This window comes from Struthio camelus, chromosome 5, assembly GCF_040807025.1.
Source record: "Struthio camelus isolate bStrCam1 chromosome 5, bStrCam1.hap1, whole genome shotgun sequence".
NCBI classification, from domain to species: domain Eukaryota; kingdom Metazoa; phylum Chordata; class Aves; order Struthioniformes; family Struthionidae; genus Struthio; species Struthio camelus.
Window position 1 is genome coordinate 45,262,057 of NC_090946.1, and position 23,800 is coordinate 45,285,856.

General features: G+C 45.2%; 2 protein-coding genes across 4 annotated transcripts; one reads left to right on the forward strand and one right to left on the reverse strand.

Annotated features, from left to right (window-relative positions):
* Nucleotides 1-4,989: 4,989 nt before the first annotated feature.
* SLC10A1 (solute carrier family 10 member 1) lies at nucleotides 4,990-14,398 on the forward strand. 2 transcript variants are annotated; one of them, XM_068946157.1, is made up of 6 exons: nucleotides 4,990-5,273; nucleotides 6,570-7,157; nucleotides 7,881-8,091; nucleotides 9,617-9,795; nucleotides 10,807-11,003; nucleotides 12,113-14,398. In XM_068946157.1, exons 2-6 carry the CDS (start codon nucleotides 6,724-6,726, stop codon nucleotides 12,295-12,297), a joined length of 1,206 nt encoding a protein of 401 aa, XP_068802258.1. In that variant the 5' UTR covers nucleotides 4,990-5,273; nucleotides 6,570-6,723; the 3' UTR covers nucleotides 12,298-14,398. The 2 variants fall into 2 exon arrangements, with proteins under 2 accessions (XP_068802258.1, XP_068802257.1); XM_068946156.1 differs by having other exon boundaries at nucleotides 6,718-7,157.
* Nucleotides 14,199-23,513, reverse strand: SRSF5 (serine and arginine rich splicing factor 5). Of its 2 annotated transcripts, none has more exons than XM_068946159.1 (8): nucleotides 18,823-23,513; nucleotides 18,049-18,194; nucleotides 17,776-17,846; nucleotides 17,503-17,601; nucleotides 17,030-17,099; nucleotides 15,696-15,769; nucleotides 15,262-15,372; nucleotides 14,199-15,098 (listed from the first exon to the last, which is right to left on the reverse strand). In XM_068946159.1, the coding sequence occupies exons 2-8, from the start codon at nucleotides 18,172-18,174 to the stop codon at nucleotides 14,852-14,854; spliced, it is 798 nt and encodes a 265-aa protein (XP_068802260.1). In that variant the 5' UTR covers nucleotides 18,175-18,194; nucleotides 18,823-23,513; the 3' UTR covers nucleotides 14,199-14,851. The 2 variants fall into 2 exon arrangements, with proteins under 2 accessions (XP_068802260.1, XP_068802259.1); XM_068946158.1 differs by having other exon boundaries at nucleotides 14,199-15,101.
* Between the last annotated feature and the right edge of the window lie 287 nt (nucleotides 23,514-23,800).

A 23,800-nucleotide genomic window follows, 5' to 3' on the forward strand; every position in this document is an offset into this window, starting at 1 on the left:
AAAAACTGCCCTTCTGCAGAAAGGGACCTCTCTACTTGGAACAATTTAAAAATCCCTTAAAGTAGTAACACCACAGAAAGGATGGGAAGGGGCCCTTCTTCATGAGTCAGCACACTGGAAGCAAGGCTTTTCATCACTTCATAATACTGAAGGAAAGACTCACTATAGAAATTTGGAGGAAGAGGCAATATACTGAAATTTGAGCATACTATCTTGTGAGTATATCACCATTTTCGGCTCAATGCCTACGGTACCTCACAATCTGTGGAGTGGCTTTTTTTTTCCTCCAGAGTTCCCCTCATTGCTTGAGGCATAAGCAAAGGCCACCTGACCAGCAAGCTCACATTTAAAATGACTTCCCTAAAATGGAAAAGAGACATAGGTGTAAGCTCATTTTTCACTGCCAACCAACTGAAACATACTTGAGCTAGCATTTCCAAGTGTTCTCTGGGCCTCCGTTTAAGATTAAGCCATCACTAAAATCACAGGAGGATGTATTGTACCCCGCTCTGACTGTTTAAAAGAAGCGTCACTAAACCAGACAGATGCTGGCTCTGTGTCTCAGCAGGCACTAATTTAGCCCATACGGAGGGAGTGCTTTTCCATCATTTGTTTTGGGCAGAACTTAATTGCAGAATTAATTATTTCCCTATCAAACAAAATTGTATCAGAGGGTAGTCATGGAATTTTAAGCCTGATGGATGCTAAATGGGATTTGAATAAATATAAACAACTTTGGCTCCTCACTGCACTCAGAACTGCTAAGGGACTTGTATTGCCAAGGCAGAGAGCTCACAAATGCCCAGCGGTGGAAGACAGGGGCACGGCCACGGCAAGGCCAGCCACCAGGAAAGCAGCAGTGCACGAGCCTGGCCACCCTGCCGGGGGGCCACGGCAACCGGGCAATCCTTTCCGGGGATGTCACACAGCAAACACGGCTGGCTAGTGAATCATATATTGCACCACCGGCTGTCTCTGGCATGCCTTGGAGTCTGCGAGAGGCCGCAACGGTGTGGTGCCGATGCAGTGGGGGCTGCAGCCGAAGGCATCACTGTCCCGGCCACCATCCAGCGTGGGACTCAGCCCTGAGTTGGCTTTCTTTCGCTGTCTCCGTATCTGTGATAGGTGGACTGCAAGCTGCTCTTCATAAACTGATGCTGCTGTTCCACAAAGCACACAGTGTATAGCAACCCCTCCTTGCACAGGCACAACCGAAGCTGGAGGAACAGGGGCAGAGGCACATAAGAGGGCTGCAGCTCCCAACTCCTGCTGCTCTGCTGCTGTCTTGGGGGTCCAGCTACTCCCATGGTAGCACTGCAGGAGCTTTTGGCCCCACTGCAGGCGTCCAGCAAGAGCTGCTGCGATGGTGAGGATTGGGGGCTGCTCTCCAGCCATCCCTCGCCCTGCAGGTCTGTCCTGCTCCAAGGGTGCACTGCAGGCCTGCCCCTTCCCTGGACATGCTGCGTGGCCACCCCTCAGCACCAAGCTGGCCCAGCACGGCACTCAACCCGGAGACATGGTCACATGAAAGGACCCAACAAGAGAGCAAGGAGAGGGGAAGGCAGCCCTCACCCTGGCATCAGGCCACAACTGCTCTGGCCCCTGGTACGTCACAGCCGCTGCCTGGACTACTTCAAGCCAGGTAGTGACCGGTTTGCACCTCAAGACGAGTCTGTTCTATTTGTTCTCATTTCTTTCCATCTATCAGAATGGGATCAGACATAAACAAACCTAAATGCCACCCTAAACACACAATTTTCCTTCTGACAAGCCAGACCAAACCACAGGCCACAGCTGCTAGTCACACAGCTCAGAAAGCTACCCCCGTACATATTCAAAAATAAACTCAGGGTAACCAGAACACTCAGTCATTCAAGGAGCTCAAAAGGCTGAGGAGGAGGCACAAAACCAGGTTAGTTTCTGCTTTACTCATGATGGGGGCCACTAGACAAGAATTATGACTCTTCTTGTTTTGAAGACCTAAATGTACCTAGAGGTCACTGGTGAAGCCAGGTGGTTTGTATCCTCAGATGAAGACAGAAATGGAAAACACAGACAGGAGAAAAACTGCAACCTTGAGGAGCCACACGTGGAGCAAGTCATGACACAGAGCAGTTATTCCTGTAGAAGCATCCCTCTTGAACCCGCTGAGAGCCACTTCAGCACGGTGCCAGCCACGCAGGCACGGCTGCAGTGGTAACCCTACCTCAGGATGGCTTTCACAGCTCCTTGCCCTCATCTAAGTAAGATGGGTGCTGACTTGCTACCAGCATCCTCATAAGCAATCAGGCAGTGCTGAGCAGCTGGGGTGAGAAAGAAGAATAGACAGGAATAAAAGCAAGGCTAGGGAGAACATTTCTGTCACTATCCAGGACAGTGCAAAGCGAAAATGAAGAAAAAATGAAGGGAGAGGTATACTGCTATGGGAGGGTGAGAAACGTGTGTTGGTACCCAGGGCAGAGCATGTCAATGAAGGCACACACACGGCACCACGTCGCAGCTGCAGCCGGGCCCGTGGGGAAGAGCAATCTGGTGAAGTAGGAGGGAAAGCGTCTTCCACGGCACACCAGGGGAAGTGGCAGGAGAGGCGAGCACTAGGGAAAGAGCCAATTGCCTCAGAAATACACACATGAGAAGAGCAAATTGATTATCCCAGCATAACTGTGCAGTGAGAAAACCTTACCAGAGTTAAATATGGGCACCAGATGCCAAGGTCTCGTTTTGGACTGTGGGTCAGCTTAGCGTGAAATCCGGCACACATCAAGTCACCACCACTTGTACTGGGCACGTCTGCTGAAGTACGGCCTTTGGGCAACAACTGGGCTAAGCTCAGTTGTGTTAAATTCTGTAAAAACACAAAAGAAATTACAGTCCTAGCTGCACACTGGAAAACTCAGCACCTCACCATTAAAAGAGGTACACATGTTATTTCATTTATCTAGTGAATTTATGAAGTTGTATTATGAAAGCATAAAGCACTGACTCCTTTGATGTCTTTTTAAAAAAGTCCGCAACATAGATCGTTTTGAGCTCTAACAAGAAGTCTGCGAACTTGTATCAAATTATTTTCAATACCTCCTTTAATGCCTTGGGGTTGTTAAGCATCCGGCAATACCCACTATATTAGACAATATCTTTGAATTTGGGAGTGTCTGGCTTAATAAAAAAGATCTAAGAGATGGCACCTACAGGAAGACTTACTATTTTATGAAGACTTTTATCCTCAGACAGCGTCTGGCTCTTGGCATGCAACCACTGCCCTCAAGTGGTAGGAGCTGCGCAGGACCTTTTACCAAGCTCCTTAGCTTTATATAGTGTAGGGACACAGACCTTTGCGCTGCGGGGGAAAGATGCTTGGGCATATGTGAACTATAAGAAAAAAAAAAGGAGAACGTTTAGAGAACAGTTGGGAACTTATCTTTTAAAGACTGAGTGCAGGAAGTGATCAAAGTAAGGAAAAAGCCTGTATTGCCTCAGGACGAAGCTAGCTGGGTGTCCTCGGGTCTGCCCAGAAGAGCTGTCCTGCTTCCCCGGCGAAGAGGTACGGAGCGGTGGCCCAGGCGGGGTGTGGCACCTGCTCCCTGGACTGCCACCCCTGCGCACCGCGACTGTCCCCGTGGGGCAAGGTGCCTGCAGATAGCCACCCAGGCGGCCCCAGGCACCGGAGCTTGCACCTTCTCCAGCCACGCTGCTTGGCACGACCTAGCTCCGGCCTCCACGAGCAGCTGTTTCGGAAATGAGCTGTAGTTATCTGGCCACATCTGAACACAGACACCCAACTCCAGCACCTATGTAAAATGACTGGACATCCCCCTCATGAGTCAGGGCGAAACAGGGATCATAATTTATTCCGCTTCTCCTAGTGAGTCTCTCTCTTGGTTCCTCTGGCATTTCCTTTTTCAACTACTGGGAGCCAGCGGCAACTTTTGAGGAGCATAAAACTAGTAGGTTTTTTGTTTTTGTTTTTTTTTAAATCATCAGGATAGTTGAAACATTCTTCTACACTCCTGCAAAGACAAAGGAGGAGAGAATTACAATACTGCCATTTTAAAATCCTGAACTGCACTGACTTTGCCAGGGGAATTCTGTGGGCTGTAAAGGCAGACACATTTCATAAGCAAATTAATTGTTTGACTCGACCCTTCTTGCATCTTCTGATAAAATTCAGTGTACAGTTAAAAGACCCAGTCAAACACAGTGGTAACAAACATTTCCTTGGAAAGTCTGAGGATCTTTGGCAATAAAACGGAAGGGAGCAAGAAAAATACAGAAGGAATTGCTGCAGACTTTGCTCACGCATTTCCTACCAACTCTTACGGGCCTTGCCCATGCGCTACTCCAATAGCATTTATTTGTGCCTAGAAATCTTGCACTTGCCTAAGGAAAAATAAAACACTTCCTGTGCTTTAGGGCACCTCTTCCCACTTGCTTAGCCAGGACTCCAGAAAGGAGGTTATACATTACTATTTGCCTCACAGTGGCCACAGAAGCCTCAAAGAACCACCTGCATGTTAGGGGGAGGGCGCATCTCCCCAGCACAGGCGGCGCGGGCCAAACAAGTGGTGTACCGTTTAAAGGGCACATGAGAAGCTGGCAGGCACAAGCATGGAGAGAAATGGGGAATTCTTGGTGTGGTTCTGTCCTGCTGCTTTTGCCTCTCTCCCACAGGGCTCCCAGCACTGCTCCATCCCAGTCTGATTGAGGATGCCCGTGCTGGGCTCAAGAGCTGCTGTTGCTGCTTTTCCTGCGTGGCACCCAGCCTAGAAGAAAAAGTTCCCGAACAAAATTAGAGCATGTGAGGACCAGGAAGAAAAGCTCTGACAGTCCTGCATGCCTCCAGTGACTTTTCCAGAGCAACTGGGTTGGAAAGGTTGCTGCCCACTGAGCTCTGAGATGAATAGAAATGATGAATACATTACTGATACAAGTAGAACAGAATTATAATGATCTTTAGTAAAGGATTAAAGTTTGGCCACACTGCAGCAACTCTCTCCCCCTCCCCCAGTTCAAATCCTTCCCTAATTCTGTGCCAGAGAGAAAAAGACAGCAGTCCTACAACAACACATACTCTGAGAATTTCACTATGTGAAAGACTCCTTTAGACATGGGCATTTTGTTCTGCAAGCAAAGGACAAGATTTTGCCAAGGGAAAAAGATTTTCTTGAATCAGAAGGACTGAAGAGTGTTACTGCTCACCAAGTTCAGCCAGGAGTGGATGGAGCAGCAAGTAATCTCACCAAAGCCCCCTGAAGTCGTATTCGCAGGCATTTAAGGTAACAGTATTCACTTCACTCTGGTTTAATGTGTCTGGGTTTGTGTGTTTCTGTAGGGCCCCATGTCCGATCCTGGTGGTGGGCTCCAGTCAAATTGCTCTCTAAATGAAGGCAAAACCTGTAGAGGGGTCAGGGAGCACAGCACCTGCAGATGGGGCAGGCAGCGAGCCATTTCCTAGTGTGGCACATGCAGTGAAGCTTGTCCTGCTGCACAGCCAGGTGATGGGAAGTAGGGGGGGAGGGAGCAGAAGGGATCCCTTTGGCTTCTGTAGCAGTTGGATGAACAATCTTTGATAGCTACCACTTTAGTCCCTCTTCCTGCCTCTGTGCCAGCTGCCCCTCTCCTATTTCCTTGCTCACCAAAGAGCTGCACCCTCACCATGACATGAAGCCTTGCACTGAAAGCAGAGGGCAAGTACCAATTTGGTGCAAAAGAGTGGGGCTAAAACTGCCTGCTTGACCTTGCTTGGAAAGCCTGGGCCATGCCAGTGCTGCTCACTGGATCATGGTGCAAGGTACCTCAGGCTGCACCATGCAGCCTGTGCACCCACACTGTGCACACTAGGCAGCGAGCATTGCTTTGCGCTGCAGGAGCTGGTCAGGGGCTCCTCCTGCACAGAACCTCCTCTTGATACTAAGGCAGGAATAACGTTTTGAACATTGGTGAAGCTTAGATAATTTATTCTCATGCAAGCGAAAAAAATACTAGACAATGTCAAACAGTGTATGTCTCTGTCCATGTCCTGGCTCTGACAAGAAGAAATAGCATCAGAAAAAAGGCATGAAAGCCCCTAACAGTTTACCAGAGAAACCACTTGTCCGTGGAGGTAGTTTCTTCCTAGCCTTCCTGTTAAGTGATTTACGAGGTTTTATAAGCCTTGTTAAAAATGAAGTACCCTAGATGCATCACATCTTTAAGCATTGACCTTGGAGATATTTCACGGCCAAGAGTTCTTCTGGTTCATTTGGCTTTGTATGAAACGTCTCTCTCTATTGATTTTAAATGAGCCTCCCTCTCATTTTCACCAGCTCTGCCCTCGTTCACACACTGTGAGAACAGACACTGAAGAGGTGGGAGACCAGAGTGGAAGTAGAGGCAAGCTACACAGTGTATTACTTAAGTGAATGGCGCTCACATTTCATTGTTATGAAATAGAAATGGAAACTGGGCTTTGTGACGTGTTAATTGATTGTCTTTGTGAGTAGTAGAGATAGTCTGTCGTGATTCTGTACGTAAGGAGAAGCAAGAAGTTTTCAAGAAGCCGAGATTATAATCAACACAATCTCTCAAAACAGGCTGCAGCTTCAACAGCTGCTAAATGATAAGAGTCGCGGCCTGAAGGAGAGAAGGTGCAGACCACTGGCAGAAAAAGAGCTCAAATTTTGCTTGGATTTACTGGATGTTATTCAAATTTCTGAATCAATTCCTTTCTCACCTTGCCAGCTGCTTATGGAAGAAGGGACCTCTATACTCTTTGGCAGGATGAATAAGACCAAGGGAGCCTTTGAGAGCCCAGAGCTTTGGAGCCCAGGTCACACGCAGAGCACCTCCTCGATCAGCACTGCACCGCCATCTGCATTTGGCCAGCAGGCCACAGACAAAGCCCTGAATGGGATCCTTATTGTGGTCCTCTTCATCGTCATGGTATCTTTGGGGTGTACGATGGAGATAACCAAGATCACAACTCACCTCAGGAAACCCAAAGGGGTGGCAATTGCTGTAATGGCTCAGTATGGTGTAATGCCCTTGACAGCGTTTGTTTTGGGCAAGCTCTTCCAGCTAGGTACTATAGAATCCCTGGCCATCCTCACCTGCGGCTGCTGTCCAGGTGGAAACCTCTCAAACATCTTCAGCCTGGCACTAAAAGGCGATATGAACCTCAGGTAAGGAAAATTGAGCACATGTAAATTGCCCAGGCCAGTATAGTTGTATGATCAGTTCAGAAGCGAGCTTAATCAACATTAGCAATCCCCAAGAAGCTGAACAAAGGCCGAAATATGAAGTCTAGAATATTTTTAAAGCACACATTAGTCCACAAATCAATTTCTCCCTATTTTACAATACAATGGAATTCACACCTTCCTATGAAGCATACAATGTAAGTCACCCCTGACGAAATGGGTACTGGAGCACTTTTTCCACCTCCGTATAGTAGTACACATGCCTAACGTCGCCTCACTTCTCCATCATGCCAGTTATTGGTACACTGGAGACCGACTGCCTTTGCATGTAAACTGAAAGCATCGTCTGAAGAAGCTGCATCCGTGAGAAATGTAGAACTAGAAGCAGCCTTCACTCCAGCAAATGCTAGTGATATCCAGGGAAAAATATTGAGCATAATTTTGGGACTTCTGAATTTCTGAAATATGAGCTGTACCTGTAACAAAAGTCCTTTCTGAGTTTAAAATAGAACTTTTCTTCCCCTCTCTATTTGCATTAAGTCCTTCTACAAGCTGATAGTAGTGTTGAGGAAAGCTCAAAGACAGGCTGGAAAGAGCAAGGTAAAGTTTTAGATTAAAATAGTGTGCCCAGATTAGTAAGAAAATGAGCATATTCTACCAAAGATGTTATTGTTATTTTACTGAAAGGTTCTTTCTTCCCCTCAGCATTGTAATGACCACATGCTCAACGGTCCTGGCAATTGGACTAATGCCTCTGCTTCTGTACCTTTATTCGGGAGGACTATATGACGGTGATCTGGAGGGCAAGGTGCCATACAAAGGAATAATCATCTCCCTGGTCCTAATGCTAATCCCCTGTGCCATTGGCATCATCTTGAATGAGAAGAAGCCACAGTACACCAGCTTGGTCGTCAAGGTAAGTGGTATCCTGAGCTAGTCACCTTTCAGCCGAGGGCCTGAAGGAAGCTTACAAAACTAGAGGTACAGAGAAATTAACTTCTTTAAGGCATGCACCAAACCAATGAGAGGGCTGAGTAGAGCACTCATCACCACTTTAGTTTTTAAACAGGATTTGGCAATTTAGCAACTTAGGTCTTCAACCCCTGCCAAACAGAGAGCATTTTGTAGGCAGCCTCCTACTTTGCTCTCTTCTGTTGGCTTCAGTTTTAACTTTGTATTTTCTATTGCTACATGCAGCACTAAAGACTGTTAATCAAGCAGGCCCAAGATACACAAAAAAATCTTCCTACTGTTCTCAGAGCTCTAGCACTGGGCAAAAGGCAAGCTACAAAGCTTCTGCTTAGAGCAAGGAGATACCCATGCAGCCAGATCCACTAGATTACTAAGCACCTGTTTAAGCTTGCAATCATCTCCCTACCCTCTTTGTACATCAAGCATTTAAACAGCAAAAGGGAAATCTGGACAACCAGGTAAACATTGCCTAACCCAGTGGCTTCAACAGCTGTAGCCAGAGAGCTGCTAACAGCTTCGCAAATCTGTTTTTCATAGCTTCTTTCACTAAGGCTCCATCTCATCCAAAATGGGACAAAGCTTTAGGTAACAGTACCCACACACCTGATGAAACGGTATTAGGAGTAGCCGAACTCCAAGAAGCACGGGAACCCAGGCGTCAGGCTTGAGCAAATGTAGGAGGACCATACCTCTTCATAGGTTCTTTTACTAAGCACAAGGGAGTGATGACCAGATTTCTAAAAGAAGCATTAAAAATCTGGAGTTAGAAGGCAACCTACACTGGCCCAGCTGACCCATGGCTCTTTTTCTTTTCTGCTAACACCATCTTCCTATTTCTCTTCTCTAGAAGAGAAGGAGAGAGTACAGTTGCTATAATAAACACCTGAGAACTCCGTCTAAATTAGACTCCAAAGTGGGGAGGCATGAGTTACGTATTCTGCCTCCCAAAATTCTCCGGGGACTTCATCTGCTGAATCACCAGGCCCCAGTGAGATGATGTGAAAACAAAGCTACCGCATTGTATACCTGCTGTAGGCAGGTTTTACTTGTGAGTAGCATGGTTTTCTCCCCAGCTACTTTGGGTGAAAGATATGTCATACTCGACCAACAGAGGGACCTGGGCAGAGCAACATACAGTCATGCCGCCTGAGAAACAAGTGGCTGGTGGACAAAACATCAAAAAATACTGGTCAGTCATTTTGCACACGTGCCAGAAAGGTCCTTATTTAAGGTCTTTCTAGTAATACCTCAAGATCGCTAAGGAAGCTGAAACATCTAACAGCATTGGTAAGTCTCTTGATTATTTGGTAACATTTAAGGCCATGAAAGGCACCTATGCACAACTGTGGATCTCTCACTATATGCTTACGTATGTGAAAGATAGGACTGTGCACAGCTGCTTCCAACAATTGAGACACATTTTGATGAGGATTTTTGTCTTGTCTGTGTCTTGAATACTTTCATTTTAGACAGGCGTGGCTGTGCTTCTACTATCACCTGTTGCAATAATCATTCTGTCTGCGGTCAACGTTGGAAGCAGTATCACGGACACCTTCTCACCAGCGCTTCTGGGATCTTCTGCTTTGATGCCTTTTATTGGATTCCTGCTGGGCTATGTTCTCTCTGCAGTCTTCAAGCTTAACGATCGGTACGTTCTTCCACTCCCTCCTTCCCTTGTTCTATTGCCAGAAGAAATACAGACTAATGGGAGCTCTGGTGTACAGAGCAATGGTGAATAAATTGGTTGCAGCGTGGAGGTACTTTCATAACACGAACACTGACTGTAGTCTCCCAGAATTGGCTCCGTAAGTATGAGCAGATACACTGCAAGCTGCAATACCCTTACACCACAAGTGGGGAGAAATGAATTCAGCCTCTGATCCTTGCTTGGCTCAGCAATGAGTGTGGTGGAACAGGAGGAACTAGTCCTCTGAAGCGCATACCTGATCACCACAAGAGGGGTGGAAGTCCATTGCACAGGCTCACTGGAAAAGCTGAGGATGACTTTGACTTAAGGTCACTAATGACCCACAAAGTGCACATTACCAGCCTCTGTTTTTAGCAATGAAGTAGGAGAAAGAGGAGAATGAACAGTACCAAACAAAGAGCAATGGACAAAAGAATTTGGGATGCCAACAGAGACTGAACCTCAAGTGACACAGCTGTTCCTCTATTGATAATGACATCAAACCAGTCAGTGCATTCAGCTGAAGCCCTAGCAATTCAAAACGGAAACCTCAAACCTCGCATATAAAACCCACTCCTTCCCTTTCTCGTCCTGCCTAATCCAGATATGTCCCCTAGCCTCCACTACCTTTTATTCGCTTTTTGTCATCACATCTTAGACTCCTCTTTTTACCTCAGAATCAGGTTCCTTCCCTGAAGCTGCAGATCCCAGAGGAACATGACACAAGGCCTCTAAAACACTGTTAAGCGGGAAGTCCACCTTTATAGTGCTATCTGCCTCTACACATTAGGAAGGGAGCACAAAATGAATCTCCTTTATTGGGTTCCCAATATTGCTTCTTGATAAAGCAGCTTTTAGCACAGGCAAATGCATGAGGTATTGCAACAGCAAGGTGGGCAGTGTTAATTTTAAGTTGCTTAGAAATGGATCAAATCTTTAATACATGTCTGGCTTTACCTCTTTCTCCTCCAGATGCAGACGGACAGTGTGCATGGAAACTGGCTGCCAGAATGTACAACTTTGCTCTACTATACTTAAGGTCACCTTTGCCCCAGAAATCATTGGTCCCCTATACTTTTTCCCACTTCTCTACTTGATATTCCAGCTTGGAGAGGGCCTTCTGCTCATCCTGCTCTTCAGGATCCATGATAGAATAACAAAACCAAACGGCAAGTGCACTCTTGTTCTTGTATTTCCAAAGTTTTCCATTCCCAACCATACATGCTTATAAACAATTAGTGATGAACCATGGCTTTCTAGGGGCAGAATGCAGTTGCCCTTTAACTCAAAGGTATCATACACAATATACAGAGGCTAAACAAGTCACAAGCAAAAATCAGAGGTAACTGAAGACATTAGAAATTGACTTCTTACATCAGCAGTGTTTCGTAATGCAATACATTATCTATGCTATCAGTGCTCACAAGTTTTCAGACTCCTGTGCTTGAACCACAGCAAGCATCCCTGAAAAGCTGTAATTTGCACTGAACGTATGCAGAGCATAGTCATATACCTGTCTAAAACTACAGGAGAACATTAGATACTTCGATGCAACAAATTCTGGCTTCAGTGCTAGCTGAAAAGGATTCACTGAGGGTGTCACTTTTGAGGGTGGAAGGAGGAAGAAACAAACAGAACTTCCGCAAAGTACTACAGCTAGAAGGAAGTGTTTAGCTCTTCTGCTAGAAAGTATGTAAACAAATTCAACTTAATTAAAAATACATTTTATTTAAATACATACATTATATATATATTTTTTTATATATATATAAAGTATCACTACAGACATTAGGTAAACTCTTCTCCAGCTTCAACAGGTTCATAACATCAAAGTACAGCTGAGTCTCTGAAGATGGTTGGAGAATGAACTGCTGAATCAGATCCTCGGCCAGCTGCCTTAGCCCTGCCTCTAGCTGCCATCTCCAGTCACTCAGGATACAGAGAAGCAGCTGAGCAGCACCGTGGGCTGCTATAACAGCATTTTGTCATATTTTACAACTATAGATGAATGATCACAGGCACTTGCTACTACATATAAAAAACACACTCAGTTTTGATCCTTAGGCATATCTTCAGTGCAAAGCAGATGATGTTGGGAACAGTCACAGAGGAGGCTCATCAGCCTGCTGCAAAAGGGCAGCTTTCCAGGCAGATTCATGAAATGACAGGAAACGAAATGGCTGAAGTATTTGCATAAGACTTCAAGTTCTTTTTACAAGCTTTCCATAACCTAGGTTCAGAATTGTGCACTCTCATCATGTTTTTTTTCCTTCTGTAGATGCAGCAAAAGTGGCCTGCACAGCTATCACCCAAGACACAGATATCGCCCAAGAGATAAAACCAGTATCAAGACCCTGCAGAAATAGCAGGAAACCAGGAAAACAGTATAGAAAGATGGTGCAACAAACCCCTCAAGCTCTACCTTCTGCAGAAGGTTTACAGGTCTCTCAGAGTTTTGTGTAAAACTTGTACTATATGCTCATTTTTAAACTAGAGGAAGGGAACTCCCATAGAACTATCCCCATCCTCACTACGTTATTTCCCCAAAGACCTTGTTTCACAGATTAAGCCTCTTCCCACCATCCCCATGAGGGAGACTTCCAGGCTCACCTGTGGAAAGGAAAGTCATCCATGACAACCTACAGGTACTCCTTTTCTTTTGGGATAGTTTAGTGACTACCCTCTCTGACACGTTCCCAAATGACTGCCCCCACCTTTGCCCACAGGAAAAATCATTTCCATCATCAATTCCTTTTCTGAAGTTCACTTCCTTATAATTGTCTTACTGGCAAACGTTGGAGACCATTCCCAAAGACATCCCTGTAGAGATCAAAAATGAGGTGTGAAACTTTCTCAATGTAGAATCCACAAACTGAGACCAATATCCCATGGACTGCTGGCCATCCCCCTTTTCCAAGAACCCAAGTAGCATCCGGTATACCATTTGTGTCTACGCAGCAGACACCACAAAAACTCACAACATAGCCATGTAATGTGCAGAGCGTGCAGAATTTGGGCCCAGCAAGCTGCATGTGAGCCCTGAACATGCCTTGCTTTATAGGAGCCAGTCAACTAACTACAGTCTATTTTCAGGACATCATCTTGCTGTTCACATCACAGCACAGAGATGACTGTAGTGGAGGATGTTGGAGGATTGGCATTAGAACTGTAAATGTGCTAAGTATGCATTGTAACCTAAAGTAATACAGCTTAAAGAATAAACAGGACTGTACTGAGAACCCACACTTTAATAAAGCTGCTGTCGTTAACTGCTGTAACCTGAGGCACAAACATAGGTATCACAGTATCGTCCAGAAAAATCATTTTTGACAAGGCAATGCAAACAACCCTCAGCAATGCAAAGCCTAGCAATGTGTTTTAGGATTACAGCCCACTCGGACCTTAAGCAGACCTTAAGCAGCTGGCTCATCAATGCAGCTAGCTCATCCATGCAAAAATCTATTCAGGCTGCCAGTGAGTTGTTGTTTTAAAAACAGGATTCAGAACAGTCATTGCTGGAACAGAAAACATTCCCATGATAATACAATAGAAGCAGTGAACACTTGGAGGAAAGTCTTCCATGATGCTCACTTTTCAGATTTGCTACACTTGGAAAGGGTGTTCATACTTGCCCTGTTAAGCCTGGGAACAGAACAAAGATAACTTTATTCCTTGGAATTCACATACTACCTGGACTGTCTGGACACAGCTCTAAATGCTTACCACCTGTGTTCTGGGTTTAAATATCTGGAAAACAGTAGAGAACAGCAACTGATGCTCAGGAAATGCTAGTACCATTACAAGCAGCGACTCCACGTTGAAGTTGGAGGGAAGAATAAAGGTGAGCACAGAACTCAAGAAGGAACAGTCATCAGAAAGCACAATGCTGGTTTGTAAGCACAGGCACACTAGTAAAACATGACAACTACATTAATCTTTAGTTACTGCTTAGAGAACAAGCCTGTAAGATTAAAGCATAAATGATTCAGCCTTTCCCCTTTCTACTACGAACGTTGTTCATAGGAACGTTCCCCTTATTATCACATTCCTTTTTTCAGAATATAGATGCCCATTAAGATAGACATCTAAGGACAGCTATTCTTTGACTATGTTGAAATAGTCTAACCAAGGCAGCTTTAGCAAAGAGCCAACTTTAAGACTGCTTGGTTTTCTACAGACAATAAAATTCAATTTTTTGTAAAATGCATTTACAGCAAAGAAAGTCTTTCCCCTCCACCGCACGACCAGAATACTCAACAGCTTTACCACAACTCTATCTTTAAGAAATGTTTTACCACTGCCTAACTACATGAGGCACAGCCACAAATGCCTTATTAACAGAAAGAATACACCAGACTCAGAGACAGGTTTCTTTGTATTTTATTTGAGATATTTAATTCTAAAGTATCGAGAAGTAGGGTGCTTTATAGAATACTATTACCACAGGGCAGTGAAATGGGCGTTTTCTTAGTGTAGTGCAAGTCGTTAAATGAAAAGCTTTCAAAATAAAGTTTTATTACCAATATTGACCAGCACTTAATCTGCTGACCTATAACTGAAACAATGGTTCAAAAGCACAAAAAAAATACCCTCTGAAATAAAGCTTTATGTACAGCACATGTAGAGCTCTTAGATGCCTAAAGCTATTAGTTTAATTTGAGATATTAAACTAATATTCTGAATTGCTATTCACAGTTGAATATACCGGGAACTAAGTGTTCAGGTAACTTTTTTTTGAGTACAAAAAAAAAAAATTTGTCTGCTTTAGTTATAAAGAGCTCTGCCAATATACACAAACTATACACTTCAGACATTCACAAAAATGTGAGCAAGAAAAGGGTTATCAAAAAACATTTAATACAATTAGTCAATAACCCTCCCTCCCCATGGTCCACATCTACAAATTCCCCCCTCCCCCCTCCCTGTCCAAACCCTTCCCCACAGAAAGTCACATACTTACCACAAGTTTTAGCAAGTATGGTTTAAAAAAGGGCCCCCAGGGCAAGTTACTTATAGTTCAGTTGCCACTATCAACAGATCTGGACCTCGATCTAGACCTCTGCCGATCCACAGATGCTGGGGATTTAGACCTACTGGAAGAGCCACGTTTCTGGCTCTTCTCTGGCATTGGAGATCTACTAACTGATCGAGACTTGCTACGGCTCCTACTCCTTGACCTGCTGTAAGACTTGCGGCTTCGGGAACGGGAACGGCTACGAGACCTGGATGAACTTCTGCTACGTGATCGTGACCTGCTTCTGGACCTACTGAGAAAACAAGGAGCATCGCTGTTAGCAATGAAACATCATAGGCCACTACAATAACCAGACAATTCACTGGTCTCCAGGTTGCTCTGTCTGGTCACCGACTTCAAAGCTTTCTTTTGTAAAGATTTTAGTATTTTTTCCACAGATAAGAAATACATACCTGTGTCTTTTGCTGCCTTCAATTAGTTTGATTTTCCTTCCATTAATTTCTTTACCAGAAAGCTTTTCAATAGCATTCTTTAAATCACTGTAAGAGGCGAATTCAACCACCCTAGAGAAATTAAAGAAAGAAGTAGCTTACTGTTACAAATAACATTTTTGATGACAGGCGAAACAGACCCAGAGAAAGAAAAACAAAAAGATCACCACCACCCACACCACACCGCTTGGTACAGTCATCCCACGTCATGAACTCAACCATGAATTCCAGCATTTCTTTCCACAACAGTCAGAGAATGCACTTTCAGAAGGTAGCTAAATTAAGCCAACAGTACCTGCTCAGAACTTAAAAAAAAAAGACAGATTCTTAAAATATTTATGTAATATATAAAAATATTACTCTACAGCTTTTGAGACACGATTTTAGATGCTTACCCTTCATTTAGCTTAGGTCTGTGTGCATCTGCAAAGGTTACTTCCCCAGCTTGCCTCATGAAGTCTTTGAGATCCTAACACAAGACCAGTTACGTTATGCAAAGAAGTGAAATTAATATTTAAGTATATAAAAATTTTAAAAAGCTAAATAAAATTATGACTACTGAAAGGGAAGATGTTAGATAAATTACAAACATGGCAATTGCCATACTTGTATTCTATCAAAATTGAATTAACTCTATCAGGGCACGAAATAAATGAAAAAAAGCATAATGCTTTAAGCAAAATGCTAATAAAGTCTCATTTAACATTAAGGAAAAATATTAGTCTACAAAGATTATAACTAATATATAAAAAATACATTTGTATGTGTATATAGATATATATACTGGACTGAGTGCAAAATACTACCCATACATTTTTGTACTATGTCAGTCTTCATTTACATTACAAGGTTTATATGCATACAGAATTACATTTACATAACACCAATTATTTTGTGCCCCATATGTCATTAAAAATATAGTTTACTTTACCTTTATTAACATTTCCCTAGGCTAGCCAAGCAGCAAACTGCATTAAGCGATCGGAGATACCGTCATGATATATGCCCGACTGGCTCTTCGCCACCCACTTGACGAACACTACCCAGTCGATGGAAGCCATTAATCGCACTGCCCTCCCTATTAGGAGACTATTGACGGATCCAGACATTTTCTATGCTTGAAGTTACCAAGGACCACTTTACTGCGATCAGGATTCCAACGACCACCTAATTTCGTATCTTTCAATTCTTTTCGACCAGGATCTCTTATTCGGAAGCGTTACAGGAGGAACAGCTCTCAACTTAGGAATCAGATCTCGTTAACGCTCTGGGATCGCTGCAATGTGGCACTTTAAGGAGTGCATCGATTACGTCTAGACCGGCAAACACAGATCTAGAGGTGGCCAACTGACATTGTAGGAGCTGACTGGAAAGTCAACCAGGCCCAACCAAGAGTGACCAAGACAGAACGATTAGGATAACCCACAGGCACTCCTCGTCATAAGGCCAACGACACAGATAGGCTGGCAAATAAAGGGTTTAATATGTGGTTAAAATTGATTTTAAAAAAACAAGAAATAAATAAATATATTTCTGCAAATATATACATTTATTATTATAAATTAATTTTAACTAGTTTTCATTTAAAATATTTAAATTACATTATTTAAAATTACATTACATAAACATTTTAATAAATTAAATTTTAATTTTAATTAATAATTTACAAAATTATTACATTACATACCCATTAAATGAAGTCAAAATAGTTAATCGTGTGTTAACAAACCTGCCAGCTGACTCGGGAAGATAAATTTTCTACTATGAGGCGATTTTCTGTTCTTACAGGTGGGGCATTTCTGTTCAGAAATAAACAATTGCGACTTTCATTAGTAAGTAAAGCTAACTACATTTCAGTGTCAACGGAAATTGTACCAATAACTGATATTAACATTACAGATCAACTATGTAATACCGTCAGTAATGTTGGACAGGCATTAAGTAATTTGGGGGATTGAAAAAAAAAAAAAAATACACTGCAGTAAAGATAGTTTCCTTTACACTGGTTTAGCTAGGGGAAGAACTCCAAAAGGATAAAAGAGGCTAGCATATCTAAGAAGCTTTGTAATTCTCACTATCCTATTTTACTGTCACATCACATGACTGGATAAAAAAAGGAAAATAACGCCTTTTAGCATCTCATTCAAGTTCCTGAATCAGATGAAAGCATTTTTTTCCCTGCATCAGTTCTGTTATACATACCTCCTGTCACTACGTGGACGTCGGCTACTAAAACGGTCAGAGTACCTTCCTCTGCCTCTACCACCCCTAGAGCGTGCCCTTGCATGCTCAATTGTAACCCTGGGGAGGAAAAAAGAGACACGAAACTATGCATCTATACATGTCTTTTAAAATTCCCTAACAGTCATTTAGAAATATAGCTACAGTGCAGTTTTAACAGCACTGATAACAAAATGCAATTTAAACATACAAAAATAGAAAAGTCATTTTTCGGCAACACATAGGATAGCTTACCTCTCACTGCAAAGCTCTTTTCCATCCAGTTCATAGACAGCATCATCTGCATCCCTCGGATCCTCAAATTCCTGCAACACCACCACAGCAAAAAGCTGGATCTTCAAAATACTGACACATAAACAGCAAGAGATTGCAGAACTCGTTTGCTACACCCCAGTCTAATCTGAGAACGTTAAGAGTGTTCTTTTAAGACGCAGTTTCTCCTACATCAAATGCCAAGTGACCACTAGCGGAGAGGGGGCCCCGGGCCCTGCAGAGAGGCGCACTCACCACAAACCCAAACCCCCTCTTCAGATCGATGTCCCGGATGCGGCCGTATCCCTTGAAGAACCTCTCCACATCCTTCTCCCTGGCGGCTGGGTTCAGCCTCCCGATGAAGACGCGGCAGCCGCTCATGGTCGTGGGCGCGGAGCTCGCTGCGGGAGACACGGCGCCGAGCCCGTGAGCCCCGCGGCCGGCCGCCTGCCCCCGGCCCGGTGACTCAGCACGCCCCCGCCCCGCGCAGCCGCGCTCCCTGCCGCAGTCCGCTGCAGGCCCGCGGCCCCGCCTCGCTTCGCACTCCCCCTTCCCCGGCCCAATAGGAACGGGCCAGGTGGTGCCCGCCCTACTCTGCGCCAATGGGAAGCGGGCGCTATGGCCGCAACCCCGCCCCTCACACGCAGCCGCTTAGCTCCGCCCAGCCTGCCGCTGGCAGCCGTCTGCGCATGCGCGCCATCCTGGAACAACCAGGGAAGAAAAGCGACCGCCATCGCTCTGCTACAAAATGGCGGCCCGAGCCGCGCCCAACAGCGATGCCAGTGGCGCCTACTCCTAGGGGGGGACACTACTTAAACACGAGCAGCCGGTAACACCAACCGCCGTCCAGGCGAGTCGGGCAAAGGCTGGCACGCCGCAGAGCCGGGGTGCTCCACGCACCAGCGAGCAATCGGCCGAGGACTCTCCCGACCCCGCTCCCCGCGACGCCGCTCGCCCGCAGCACCGCACAGGAAGGTGCCCGGGCTGGGCCGCGCAGCGCAGCGCGGGGCCCAGCGGCCCGTCACGAACCTGGGCTGCGGCGGTCTCGGTGCGGGCCGAGCCGGGCGGGCGGGCGCGCGGTGAAGTCGGTGCTGGGCGAGCGGGCGGCCCTCTCCTCCCTCTGCGACGGCTCACTCCCGACTGCCGGCTCGCCCCACAGCTGCGCCGCAAAATGGAGGCGGCCCGGCACGTCATCGGCGCGCCACGTGACGCCGGCGCGGCGCGGCGATTGGCGGAGGCGGCTGCCCCGCCCGTTCCCCCCGGAGAATCTAGGTCAGTGCGGGAGGGGGCGCGGTCCGGCCGCGGGGCTGCCGCCAGGCGCTGCCCTCGGCCCGAGCCCGCCCGCTTGCAGCCCTCTAACTGAGCCGGGGGCCCTAGCTCGCTGCCGTAGCCTGGCCGCTGCTTCGGGCTCCCGGCAGGCCTGTGGGGTGCCGTCGGGCCCGGCCCCGGCGCTCCCCGCACTTCATCGGTGCAAGAGGCTGGTGGCGTTTTCCCGCCTGCGGAGGAGGCCTGGGGGCAGCCTAGGCCGCAGCCCCCTTGCTATCGCTCCCTCTGTAACCCAGCCTTCCCCAGAGCCCCCTCCCCATGCAGGGAGGGCAAGACTGCAGCTTGGCTACTGGAGACGTCGAGCCTAGGCTAGCTAACAGCTACGTGTACACTGAAGCTGCTGGTATGTGAAGAAAATGGGCAATGGTGCTAATACGTACTCTGGAATATAAAAACTGAATCGAGCTACTTCATCTGGAAGCCATTTTGAGAATGCAGCAAAAGCACAAACGAACCTGTGTTCTCGTGATGTTACGGAGCACGAGACTGTAACTAAGGCTCAGGTGATGTGCTAAACGCAACCTTCATGCTCGTAATTTTGTATAATGCCTAACAGTTGAAGAATTGCATTGCACTTGTATTCCAGGCAGGCGCAAGAACGAGCTGAGTCTTGCGGGAAGAGACATTTCTCTCTTGCCCCTGAAGAGCAAGGAATAAGAGAGGAAAAAATTACACAAACAGCACCTGATCTATTTGTTTTCCTATTTGGAATCAAGTACATAATAGTAAAGAGTTGCGTTTAATTTCTGTTTTACATAACGGTGCAGAGTGCTGTCTCAGCTTGGTTTCGAGATGATTGCAGTAAAAGCAACAGATTGTCCCAAAGGGTATTACAAATGCAGAGGATACCAGGAACTTGAACATATATCCAATAATTTTCTAATACAGACTGAGGATGCAGTTCTATGCTTTTCACTGCCAGGTTCGTGCACTGCTGCATCCCTTGGCTTAACACATGCAAGTTAGCTTACAATTATAGTTATGTCAAGTTGGCCAGAGGACAGTATGATTCTTTTGCTAATATTCTCCTGAAATGTCGCCTGAAATCCCATGCGGTTTTGAGTCCTGCCTTCCACTTATTCCTGTAACAGACTGTAAGATGCTATCGCTGTTACATTGTGTGTCTGTTAGTAAGCAGTTCTATGGGGATGGCCTTCTGTTTTTCAAGCTTAGTCATTGACGTGAAATCAGTTTTCTTGGAATAATGCTGCACGGGATGCCTCCAACCTCATAGCATTATATGAGCACCTCTCTCCCCTTTCTGTTCCTCAAACTGCAACGGTATGCAGCATACCAAAACTGGGAGTGTTATTTCTGCTATATGCAGAGTTAATGGTGACAAAGATGTGTAGCTAGAGGTATATAGCATGGACAGCTAGCAGTATCACTAGCTTTTCTCTTTGATTACAAAGATATATACTTGCGTTTTGTGTGACATCTGGCTCTGTGAGAAAAGGAAAGATGATTCACACATAGGAGAATGTGTAGCAGAAGAAAGAATTTTGGCAATAAAAGACAACGCTTGTGATAATCCACGTGGATCATAACCCTTACCTGATGAGAAAGATACGTTCCGGTGTGCCATCTAAAATGTAACAGCAGTGATTTCACAACGAGCTACACCGTTCTAACAGGTAACACCGGAACAGGCAGGCAGTCCTGATCCTGCCAACACTGCATCTCTTCTGACTGGAGAGAGAGCCAGTTCACAGAGGTAAACAAGTGAAAACTAGCTCTGAAAAAGGCAGCAAGCAGATTTGTTGCTTTGACTCCCTGAAAATCAGCTTGCAGTGGGATCAAAACAAGTGCTGGCACAGAGAAGAGAGGAAGGAGCAGCAGCACCCTATTAAGAAACAGCTGTTAGTTCATTTTTAGCAGCGTGAAACTGCAGCCTAAAAGCATTGTCTTTGTTACTGCAAGCCAGTAACCTCCTCTTTCTTCATCCATTTTCAGACCATTGGGAGCAGGGAAGCAAAAGTCAGGAGGGGATCCAGGAGGCAACGATCACTTGTTGAAAGGTTTCCATGCCACCCAGAGGTGTTACCACATGAAGATCTAGCACTTTTTTACTCACATGGGGTTTCCACGCAAGGGCCGTTAACAGACAGATCTGTTTCCACCCAGTTTCTCCATGTTCTGTGTTAACATGAAGGAATATTTCTCCCTTTGCAGTTTGCAGGCCATTTTTTGACCACATGGGACTTTTCATCACTCTAGCTGCTGGCTAATCTAGTAAACGTGCAGAACACCTACATTTCTCCACACAAGCAGGCTGAAAGCCGTCTAGTTAATTCATCAAGGTTACTGGTGAAATACTGTCGTTACTATTTGACAAGGCCGCCTAACCTCTGATGACACTAGTCCATAAAGTAGTTCACAGTCTTAATCTACACAATCAAACATCGGTTAAATGGCAAGGGAATATACATTTGGCTATCTGAAATTAAGATGTCCTGTCTTCTGTAATAGGCTCAAGGCTGACTATTGCTTCCTTACTAGAGGCCTGTATATATACTCTACCCTACATGACTATTTGAAAGCAAAAAGGGGACAAGGCGGTGGGAGACTAAGTGAAAAGCCAGAATGAAATCCTAGCTTGTTCACTTGCTCATGGGAACTAGAAGGCAAATCAGAGGGGATATTTGGGTTGCGCAATTCTTGACCACTGCTGGCTGGGCTGTGCCATTGTTACTGTTTACTTAAAGCAGAAGGCCATGAATGCATATCCTTCCTGAATGAGGAGTGGGGACAGATTTGGTGATCTACAAAGTCAGGAAAGGCATAAAGACAGTGGATGAGGATTTACTGTTCACTGACTCTTTCAGTACAAGAATTAGAAGTCGTCACAAGAAGCTGGTAAGATGCAGGGTCAAACCACCTGAAAGGAAGTGGTTCTTCACCAACTGGTAGTATACCTTTGGAATAACTTTCTGGAGGATGCTCTGGGTATATGGTTTCACCCTACAGACAGCTATAAACCAGGGGGAAGGAGGGAACAGAAAAAAAGGGAGGAGAGAGGAAAAAAAGAGGGACTCCCATTCAGAGAGACTACCTTCAGCTGTTGAAGACCATCTGCAGAAATTACTGCCCCTCAGATCCCAAGGGAAGCTGCTTGTTTAAGCCACATAACCAAAGACATACTTGGCACACGGCCAGCTTCCGCAATGGTTCTGTGAACAGAAGCAGAAATGTTTGTTAGCATCCTATTCTCCTACCAGTGAGCATATTCATTACTGCTTTCACTGTGTTTCCCCATTTTGCTCTCCTCCGACCTTTCTTTACTTTCTTCTTCCCCATTCGCTTATTTGTCTGTTCTCTGTCCCTTTTTTCCAAAGCTCTGTGAATAAACACATTTCTGTTACCGATCGATCAAGTGTAGCTCTCTGAGAGGTAGCAGCAACAAAGGCTCTAGAGCTACTTTTTACAAGTGTCAGAAAGATGGCATAAAACTAAACAGGGAGAATTTCACCTTTAAGCCCCAAATGCTTTTTTCAAAATCTTTGGAGAAGGAAAATGAAAATTGAGGTAGAAAGAAAAGAATAACAGACATTTAGAAATAAATTTTTCCCTGGGTTACTCCATTTTTCTTTGTACACGCTTTTCAGGAAAGCTAAACCTGTCAAGTGGCTCCTAACCAAATAGATGTTAGTGTCATGCTAAGAGTCCTTATCCACCAGCTATAAATATATCTAGCTGTAGCACACATTTTGCACTAAGATGAACTCAGTAGACTCTAATTCAGTGAGAAAGTTACTGCCACAGGCCTGTGTTATTCGGCAGTCAGTTAGAGTTAGAGAGCCTGACTGAGGGTTACTCTACTACAGTTCAAATTGATTCTCACTGCTTCACCTACCTAGTTGCAGCTGGCTTATACTAGAATCGCTTAGACGCAGTTCCTCACACCTGTCTTTCCCAGCCAAACATAATAATTAGCATCCTATTGACTATAGCTCTGCAGCAGCAGTCAACTAGTCCCTGAGGTAGCTTACGCTAACACATGGATCTGTAGCTCATCACTGAAGTTGCAGACCTGCCACTTGTAGTTGGTGTGCATTTGTTACTTGGGACTAGGCTAGTGGCTGTGGCTCAGAAGAAAGGCAGCTGAGTCAGGAACCCACCACATCCCCTTTGCTAGGATCTGGAGAATTCACTGCCTCTGTCCCTGCAGTTTGCCACCGTATGAGGCAATTAAGGCTCATTAGCAGCAGAATTGTGCATTATCAGATCACATAGCAATAGAGATTTAATGCTAATACAACATTACACACTGTCATGTTTCTGACATCATCTAGTGCATGCAGTAGGGTTTAGGTTAGCTTCATGTTTTTATGCTGAATTTATGCCAGCTGCAGAAGGACACATGATATCGGGGCCAACATGATACTTGCAGGTACAAAGTAAAAAAAAAAAAAAAAAAGATTTTTTTTTCCTCCCTGGGTTGATATTTGAATAATCAGAACAAGTTTACACTGGATCAGTATGTTTAGGTTGAGACACTGAAGAAGTCGTGAGGAAATCGCATGACCCCGTGAGAGCAAGTTGTGCACCACTACAAAAACGCTTTACTGGGTCGGAGTTGTCTGCAAACTTTCGGAGGGTAACTGGAGAGCTTCTGCAGGATCGTGTGCAGCTGTTCCTCAGCTAGCCCATAGCCATTTCCTGAAGGCCTCCTAAGCTCCTT

Bases quoted from the DNA above. Each gene is read 5' to 3' on its own strand.
- SRSF5 (XM_068946158.1), bottom strand. From the start codon at position 18,174: ATGAGCGGCTGCCGCGTCTTCATCGGGAGGCTGAACCCAGCCGCCAGG. The intron at 15,770-17,029 runs GTTTGTTAACAC...GTCTTGTGTTAG, and splicing joins CTTCCCGAGTCAGCTGGCAG to GATCTCAAAGACTTCATGAG. The intron at 15,102-15,261 runs GTATGTATTTCT...TTGTTTTCTCAG, and splicing joins GAAGGCAGCAAAAGACACAG to TAGGTCCAGAAGCAGGTCAC.
- SLC10A1 (XM_068946157.1), top strand. From the start codon at position 6,724: ATGGAAGAAGGGACCTCTATACTCTTTGGCAGGATGAATAAGACCAAG. The intron at 8,092-9,616 runs GTAAGTGGTATC...CTTTCATTTTAG, and splicing joins ACACCAGCTTGGTCGTCAAG to ACAGGCGTGGCTGTGCTTCT. The intron at 9,796-10,806 runs GTACGTTCTTCC...TTTCTCCTCCAG, and splicing joins GTCTTCAAGCTTAACGATCG to ATGCAGACGGACAGTGTGCA.